General features: G+C 37.8%; 1 protein-coding gene across 1 annotated transcript; it reads right to left on the bottom strand.

The window, feature by feature from the left end:
• Positions 1-5: 5 nt before the first annotated feature.
• Positions 6-9,340, bottom strand: LOC115258686 (coiled-coil and C2 domain-containing protein 2A-like; the record flags this gene model as incomplete). The annotated part of the gene is made up of 3 exons (XM_062843687.1): positions 7,827-9,340; positions 222-1,677; positions 6-157 (listed from the first exon to the last, which is right to left on the bottom strand). Coding segments are annotated over exons 1-3 (2,733 nt in total), but the record flags the coding sequence as incomplete, so codon positions are not given.
• Between the last annotated feature and the right edge of the window lie 535 nt (positions 9,341-9,875).

Here is a 9,875-nt window from a genome sequence, read left to right as displayed (position 1 = left end):
ATGCTCAGGTACCTTCTCATTTGGTCGCTGTTGGCGTCCAGCGGAATTGCCAGTTGCTCATTCCAAGTCGGATTGGTCCCATCTGCTGTAGAAGTTCGCAAAATTTTATCCTTGATCGATATGGTGATGTAAGGTCGTACATTGGATGCTCGAAATGCTGTGGAAGAAATAATAAAATGACTATACGTGGAAAGTTGAAATTTATTGTAAAAAATCCATACAAAATTTTGTCGATGACATGTTACTGTTGCGTCGCCCAGCGGACGAAAGCTGATGATCTTCCGATCGGCTGGGAATCCCAAATGCTCGCACAATCGTAACTACTATTTTGAACTGGTTCACGTCCGACACTCGTATCGAGGTTCTGCTCATGGGGGATCGTCTCGAAGGTTTCAGCGGTCGTCGTGGGCCGAAGATTTCGAAGAATGCCAAGCTCAACGTACCAAATGTGGGTATCTGATCTCCGATTAGTAAATTGTCATCGATTTTATCCTGATTGATCACACTGCAATGATTGGTAATGGTGTCATAGACCTTTTTAAGGTATTTTTTCCCTCGATGTCGCTGTAGATCGATCGGATCCGTACCGAGAGTTTCATCAATAATTTTTGTTTCATCTGGAATTTCCACCTCTCGATCTAGTTGAGGAATAAACTTTATGTTCTTATATTTTAAATTACTATAAAATCTCTGACTCAACATATTCAAACGTTCGTTCCCATTGATCTCTTCTTCAGAACAAAATGCCAGCAAATCTTCGTTGAAGACAAACGGTTCATCTTTTTCCTGGAGATCGTCTTTCTCGTCATCCGAATCTTGCTCTCGCTGTTCTTTCTCTAAAGCTTTCATAAGAATCTCCGCATCTGAGTCATTTGGATCGAGTGCTTGTTCGTCAAACCATTTTTGTATCAAATCTTTGGATAATTGAACTCGCTTTGGTAGGTTTCTTCGCTTAGAAGGACTTGGAAAGCTTGATCCACCCTCCTCCAACCAACCTACTTTCAAATCAATTTTACCATTACGATACTCGTTTGATTTGAAAAGTTTTCCGGAAGAAAATTCGTACTGTACATATTCCACATCCTCGAACAGTTCGTTGGAATTTGGCAGTGGGATAAATATCTCGGCCAATTTCAGCTTAATTTTTAATCGATTCTTTTCATATAATTCGATTTTCATCGTTTCTGGGATTTTCGTTGTCAATTTCACCGAAAATGATGTGTTGAAATCCACGAGAAAGTTATTTTGGAACTGTCTCGACATAGTCGATGCCACGTGCTTCTCATCAATGTAGAATCTGATCTTATAACGTGAATCTTTTTTCATATTCGACTCAAAAGAGCTCTCTGTGTCCTTTTGCAGGACTAAACTGATTAAAGGCTCCTCTGGCGAGCGGAACGATTCACCGAACGATTTACCGAATTCTTGCTTCAGCCGCGTCAGGTCAGGTTTTTTGGGTTTTTGAACGGCCGCTATTTCGGCTTCGTCGATGTTCTGTTCCAAGTCACGGAGATACGATTTGTAGTCCTGTTTTTCTTTGATGTACAGCTCTTGTTCTTCTTCGATTGTTTCACCAAGCTCAATTGCGTAGCGGTCGTTCCAGTTATCCTTATCCTCTTGTTGGTCTGTTTCCTCGCTGTTGATTGTCAATTTATATCCTTGATCAGATTTTTTGTCCTAGTGGGTGTACAAACAACAATGTTAACAGTTATTATTAATAAATCATATTATGAGCATGATTTTAAACCAAGCTTTTACGGAAGAATCAACCAATTCTATAAGCCTGTATTCGCAATAATCAGGACACAGAAATACACCTGCAACTCTGCAACAGATACATTAAAATTGCTCAAATTTGGCCTAATAACATCTTGAGATGTGTTCATTTCACCTACAAAATTTCATGTGAATCGTTGCAGTACTTTTTGTTGTAGCAACGAAAGAGTAGAATGTGCGCCATTGAATTTTGTACTCCAGACATCTTCCATATACAAAATATACCCATATTGCATGGTGTTAGGGCCTAAAACTCCGTTATACAGCCGCCATCTTGAATTTGGAGCTGCCGTTTTGGATTTTAGATCGCTATCTTGGATATTCAGCCACCATTTTTGGACTCCGGACATCTTGCCCATGCAAAATATACCCTTATTGCATGGTTTTAGAGCCAAAAATTCCACTGAACAACCGCCATCTTGAAATTGGAGCCGCCATCTTGGATTTTAGACCGCCATATTGGATATCCTGGTCGCCATTTTTGGACTCCAGACATTCCTCATACCAAATGTACTTATATTGCATGGTTTTAGGGCCTAAAACTCCTTTAAACAGCCTCCATCTTGAATTTGAAGCCGCCATCTTGAATTTTAGAACGCCATCTTGAATGTTCAGTTCGCCATTTTTGGACTCCGGACATCTTTCCCGTACAAAATATACCCTTATTGCATGGTTTAGGGCCTAAAGCTCCGTTATACCGGCTTCCATATACAACATATACCCTTATTACGGGGATGAACCAGCCTCGGAATTAGACCGCCATATTGGATATTCAGGTCACCATTTTTGGACTCCGGACATCTTCCCCATAAAAAAAACCATATTGCATGGTTTTAGGGCCTAAAACTCCATTAAACAGCCGTCATCTTGAAAGTGGAGGCGCCATCTTGGATTTTAGACCACCATCTTGGATATTCTGGTCGCCATTATTGGACTCCAAACATCTTTCGCATACAAAATATACCCATATTGCATGGTTTAGGGCTTAAAACTCCATTATACAGCCGCCATCTTGAATTTGGAGCCGCCATTTTGGATTTCAGACCACCATCTTTAATTTTGGGCTGACATCGTAGAATTTTCGATCTCCTGTGTTGATATGCGCACAAAATTTATCAATCATGCTAAAGGTTACAAAAATCGCCGCAGTTTGATATGTCGCATGATGGGACTTGGTTCAGTTTTATATGTGGCCAATTCTACCGGTGCTGATCCGGATCACTCAAATGGCCATAACTCCGGAACGCCTTGACCGATCCGGACCATTTTCAATAGCAAACAATGCGGTAAAATTCCGGTTCGATTCGAGCTATAATCCGAAAAATCGGCCAATGGGAATTGCCTTAAAAATGAGTGACCTTTTTGTACACAGACATACATACACACATACACACATACAGACATCATCTCAATTCGTCGAACTGAGTTGATTGGTATATGTGACTTGATCCTCCGAGCCTTCTATCGAAAATTCGTTTTTTGAGTGAATATATAGCCTTTCAGTACACTTTGGTGTACGAGAAAGGCAAAAAATCATGAAAATTGGCAGAGAAATTCAAAAGTTATGAATAGGCAAACATCGCACATGAAAAACACGAAAAATTTTTACTAACACTTACCCCTGTCAACACCAGCAACTTTCAAATCAATTGATCAAAGCTGATGAAATTTTGCAAGAAAGTGTCTCTATAAGTATCAGAACTGCTAACGAAATTTCATTATCATCATCACAGAACTTTGAACTGTAGCGTAAAAGAACCATCTATTATGCGAATGAAAATTGGTCATGATTGTACAAAATGCTTAAAACCACGTATGTTTGTTGTTCATCGACGGTTAAAAGTAATGCACCGATTTTTTTTAAATTTGGCACACATAATAAACATACAACAAAGAGTTCTCGGTCAATTATTTGGCCAATTTTACCGACTCATTACAGAGCTACAGCCGTACTTCTGTGTCCCGAATATTGCGGATACAGGCTTTATTTTCTACAATGCTATGTATGTTTATTAGATGTGTCATTCGTCAAAAAATACATACATTAGGGTGGGTCAACGTTGTATGGGAAAATTTAAAATTGATCTGATTCAATCAGATCAAAGTTTTTAAGATGCCCTTTGAGGTCCCCAATAATTGTGCAAATTTGGGCATGATTGGTTTATCCTACATTTTGCGCATCGCGATTGAAATTTGTATGGGATTTTATATGAGGGGCCCAGAATCAAAGGGGTGTAAGTGACCATTTTGTCGATTCCGAGCTGAGCATATCATGGATTTTTTTAGATTTCAAGCTCTCAGGAACTTTTTTAAGATTGTTTCTACGATGATTGGAAAAATTACAATAAATCAGAGAAAATAGGGTTGATTTTGGTGCTCCATACATTTTGTATGGGATGAAAAATTGGTCAAAAACTTTAAACTTCATTTACTCGAAAGTGAGTTTTTGTCACTTACACCCCTTTGCTTCTAACCCCCTCATATGGGAAATTATACTTTTTCGTATTTTTCTTGTAAGTTACTCAAAATTGTTCTATACCATATGACCGCTAATATAAAAGTGTAGCCCAGGATGTGTTGAAAAACTTTGTCAAAGACCGCAAAGCGATCCGATGCATGAGGAAAAATATACACTCTTCGAAAGTCAGGCCTAAAATTGAGATTTTATTATTGATGTTATTCCTTTACATGTTAAAAGATAAGCACACTCAGGCGATCAGTAGAGTAAAGTGGGGCAAAAGTTCGAGTGGGGCAAGAGTTTCTTTTGAAGTTTTTGAGCTCAATTCAAATTATATCTTTCGGGTGTCAAGGTTGTTCGAAGCCTTTTGGAAAAAGAGTCTTTCACTCCAAAAATTATGGGAATTGATCAATGTTTCGAAAAGTTATGATGAAATGTTGGTTTTTGATCAAAAAATTGTAACATGCCATGGTCCTTCCAACGCATGAAATGGAATTGTAATGAAATCGAATTTGGTATTTTAGTTTGGGGCGTAACTAGGTATATTTTGAAGATGCTTTAGCATGTATAACTTTTTGCAAAAAAGATTTGGAAATCATATTTTACACATAGTGGGGCAAAAGTTCGAGTCATGTGGCAACTTTAGGTAAAAACCTAAACTTGTGCAAAATGTACATATTATCTCTAAGAATGATGGAATTAGTGAGAAAACTCGATCAAAGTTGAAAAAAATCGTTGTTTTATCTGGATTTGGCGGAAAACTACTAATTTCCGGTGTATTAAACTTAACCCTGATTTGGGTAAAATCCAGATCGAACTTTAAAGTGTATTCCAGTTCCAACATCAAATATTAAGTTGTTTCAGATATTCATATTACCAAAGTGTCAAAATAGTGTGCTACGGTTAGCGAAATTCCACAAACACTAGATTCGAACTTTTACCCCAGTGGTGGTGCAAGAGTTCGAATAAGACACACACATACAAAAAGTGTTGTAACTCAAAATTGATAAGACATTTGGCGTAACTTTGTTCAGCAAAATTTTAGCTCATGGATGGTAGAATCTCCACACGGTATTCATTTATTTTTATTTGCTTCGATTTTTTGAAAAAAGTTGAATTTTCAACTAAGGTCGAACTTTTGCCCCACCTTACTCTAGGCTATAACTTTTGTTACAAGGCCCGGATCGCTTTGCGTTCTTCGACAAAGTTTTTCGGGACATCTGAGGCTATACTTGATTGATTGATTTGTCTTTATTTAAGAGACTTTCTGAGGCTATACTTTTACATAATCGGTTATATACTTTCAGAATAATTTTATTCTTTTATAAGAAAATGCAAAAAAGTGAGTTTTCCCATATAAAATCCCATACAAATTTCAATCGCGATGCGCAAAGTGTAGGCATGACTGATCGCGCTCAAATTTTGTACAGTCGTTCAGGACCTGAAATGGAGTCAAAAAAACCTTGATCTGAAAAAACGACCTCTATGACCCACGCTATCATGCATACATTTCTTTGCATTACATTATGTTTAAGATAACATATAATTAACCCACGAGCGATCGCGCTGTTGTATTTCGTACAACACATTGAAAAAATCTCGCTTTTTGTACTCAGCATTAGCGTCGTGCTGACGCAGGTAGTCAACCGCGCGAGTTACAGAAGGTTAACAACGCCACAATACTCGGTTTGCGGCTGCAGTTCTCCATCTTCCACCACACTCGATGCTCGCTAAAATCACGCGTTCTATCTGTTTCATGCCTCTTGTACCCCACAAAGCAACTGTACACTGAATGTCCTGAATCGGTTTTACATTTGAAAGCTCTTTACGAAACTCAAATTTTGCTTCAAATGCACAAAATTTCTAAAAACCAACTGTTACATCACAATTATAGTCTTTCAATACTTCAAGCAAATAGAGCATCTCGAAGGGAAGGAAACTTTTACCTCACACGTCCTCGAACGGAGTTTAGTAAAAAAAAAGATAACATTCATCGGAAGTAAATTAGGGTCTGGGACCATTTGGGCAGGAGCACCTATTTTGGGCACTTGCCGCTGTAGCTCAGTCAATTTTCAGCCAATTGACTTAATTTTTGGAATACGGTTAGATACGCACAGTATCTGGCCATGTACAAAATTCCATATCAATTAGTTTGAAATTGACTGAGTTATAGAAGCAAGTGCCCAAAATAGGTGCTCCTGCCCAAATGGTCCCAGACCCTATATAATAAACTACCTACTTTTATCAAAAGACCTGTCATACCTACTTTCCAAAAACAATAATTAGGCTCAGTGTATCAGTTATGGCTATAGTACCTCAAATTCGCCATAGTCGATTTTTAACCTTTAATGATGCAAATCAACAAGAAAAAAATTGTGAACAACAGATCACGTTCACAAAAGATGATTGCAATCATTTAAACTTCACAATTTGCTCAAATTACGATGGAAATAAATCATTTTCCTTAATTTTTCGGCTTCCTTGCACCCTATTTCGCCATAGTGTACCAGTTATGGCTAATCCCATAAGGAATGCATGTAAATAGTGCGAAGTGGAACCCAAATTAACAAATGTGTCCATAACTGGTACAGGGTTCCTATCATTGGCATACGCCGTAATAAATACTAAAAGTAGTTTTGGACCCGTTTCTATATTTTTCCTGTAAAGTATGAAAACTAGTCAATCATTTGACATATCGATGACATTCGACGGTCTTCTTCTTATTTTTGTAGAAATAGTTCTTCTTAGGCAGTGCCATAACTGGTACAGACACCCTACGACTACATTTCAAGCGACAAATTGAGCACTTTCTCTGTTAGTTAGATAACAAACTATCTGTTCGAATCACAACATTGTCAATCTAAATTATCCGTAAATTAAGACACAAATGAAGTATACTATCTTATATAAATGAATTATTACTGAAGCAGTGAGTTTTAATATGAAATTTTGTAAGAAGATGTTAATGTAAATATATAGCTATCGCACTAGAATATGAATAGCACCTCCTTCAAAGAGCTATCTGCTCACTGGATAGTGCACTAGATATTGAAATTATTTTACATACATAGTTGTAAGCATGTGATATTGTAAACAAATGTATAATATATGGATAAACAAATGAAAATTAAAATAAATGGGAAGAGCTAAATTTCATAACCGTTTGGAACACCTATAAAACTCAAAGAAAGTTATTCAAACACATCTGAATGTGAACCATATCCAGAATCAGTTTTAACGCTGCTGATTAATCAATTATCATGTTTGTTCAAACTTCTTGGTGTACATGATGTTCTAGAACGTTCTAGGATGTCGATGTTGTCTCAAACACAATTTCTCACATTTTTCCCTAATATATAGAGGTTTACGTTTTCTATAACTTTGCCGAATTCAGAGTTTTTTTTAATCGGGTGGGTGATTTTATACAGCATTTTTTTATATTTTAAATCATGTGTGATCCCTCCCGACCTAAAGAGTAAAGCAAATTTTTTATTTTAATGATTTTAATTTTGATGATTACGATTGACCAGAAGAAATGCCTTGGTGAATTTTCTATTTCTCGTTCATGATGAACACAAAAGTATTTTCCTACCTTTAATTCCTTCCAAATTTTGACTATCTGCTGCTCCAGCTGTCGCTCTGATTTCGCTTCTTTGTAGACTAGTTTGCGCAATTCTCGACGTTGCATTTTGAGACCCATATCATCCGCATTGGATGACTCTTTACCTGCTTCCCTCAAATCGTCCAATTTTTGCTGCAGCACGGGAACTACTTTCAATTTCCTGTTGGTGTAGTACTGCTTATAGCATTGTTCCAGTTTCAATCTCAATCGTACCACCTCATCAAATGAGGGGTGGTTCTCGAATCGAAGTTTTCCGATCAAGATCTTTACCGTCCGCTCCATTGGCAGTTGATCTGCTGTCGTGGACATTGGCATCGGTTCCACATAGTATGGGATGAACTTCTTGCCACATACTCCCTTCACTCGCTTATCAACGATGAAATTTTGTAGATTGGCTAAATCTCCACTGGCATCGAACCATTCTTCTTGCTCCTCTTCGAGCAATCTATTTATCATTCGTGATTTATTGGCTTCGTCAAGATCAGGTTTCAGCGGTATACTAGATACGCTTTCGCTTTCTTTCTCTGAGTGAACAGTAACTTCTTGAAGCGTTTCTTTGATATCTTCCGACACATATTTCGACGGAATAAAAAGTAAATTTTCGTCATCAAATGTAATCCTTTCCAACTTGTACGGTTCTATCACTAGATCCTCTTCTGGTTGTACATATGACGAAGCGAGGTGTGTCGGCGAGTCCTGAGCGTTGGAAACGGTTCGAATGGAGGGTGACTTCTCATGCGGAACGGACTCCGCTTGTTCGGTCACCTCTTCGAGATTCTCGTGGGCGTCGTAATAAACCTCCGGTATAGAGTCTACGAAGAAAAGAACTTCCCGAGCATAGTCATCGAAGGAATCGTTTCGGTCATCGATCTTGAGCCGTTCCAACGATGATTTTATTTCCAATTCTTCTTGGATGTAATCCGGATTGAGTTGAGGTTTGAGCTTTCTCGCGATTAGAGTTTCTTTTGGCGGTTCGGGTTGCGTTGCTGTTATGTTCGGCTGTAGTTGTTTGACGATTTTCGATTGCGATTGGCGTTTTCGATGACGAGCACGTGTGCGGCGCTTACGCGGCGATTTTGTCTTGGAATCGGCCATAATTATAATTATTAGTATGATTTGTTTTATATATGAACACTTTTTATATCGCTGCTAATTGTTAGTCGTTTGTCGTTTAGTAAAGTTGTCCAACATTTGTTGTACGCTTGGTCCCTTAGCAACCGTTACCATATCAACCTACCAAAAACGCGTTTAAATATTGCAACCTGTTGCTTATTTTGTGCTTTTAATTTAGGAGCTAAAACAAAACTGCGATTCCTTGGAAAAATAATAGACCCCGAAAGAGTGCTCCGGTTGTGCTAAAAATGGTGTCTTTCTTTCTTGCAATAGCTACACCGTGTCCAATAAATTTTCATACAAAACCAAAATGATTTCATATCACATCTGTAATTAAAATTCTCAAAGTAAATTTATTTATTGAAAGGTCATCTAACACTGACCAAATACAGCATATGTTTTGGAATTAACCGTCTCATTTTAACGAGTAATGGTTTTAAGTTGAAACAAATTAGGTTCCTGTCCTCACCATTGCTAGTAGCAACTATGCCCAGGAGAGAAAAAAAAAATGCGATTCTGTATTGGGTAGAAGCTTCAGTTTTGGCCAGTCCGGAGTTTTGGCCATAGTGCGGTATTGAGCCTGTTGCGATCTAAATCGGCGTAAATTTATTTTTTACTAGTAGATCCTAATACAATATGATGATTACAGCTGTGGAAACCACACATTTTGATTAAAAACTGGAAGAAAAAAATATATTTCCTTAAAAAATCTGCTCCCATATATCTATTTTGGCCAGGGTGCTTCTAATTTGGCCACTCCCATAAGAAATACACGTGACTGGCCAAAATAGAAACCAAACTTAAGAATATGGCCAAAACTGCGGCAGAGCTTCTATTTTGGCCAGGGCCACTTTTACTGCAAATATCAAGTATTGGCATGATTTCTGCATTTTTCTTTCAAAATAT

The sequence above is a fragment of the Aedes albopictus genome, unplaced genomic scaffold (assembly GCF_035046485.1).
Source record: "Aedes albopictus strain Foshan unplaced genomic scaffold, AalbF5 HiC_scaffold_452, whole genome shotgun sequence".
NCBI classification, from domain to species: domain Eukaryota; kingdom Metazoa; phylum Arthropoda; class Insecta; order Diptera; family Culicidae; genus Aedes; species Aedes albopictus.
The sequence above is the reverse complement of the archived record's forward strand: the minus strand, read 5'-3'. Positions and strand labels throughout refer to the sequence as shown.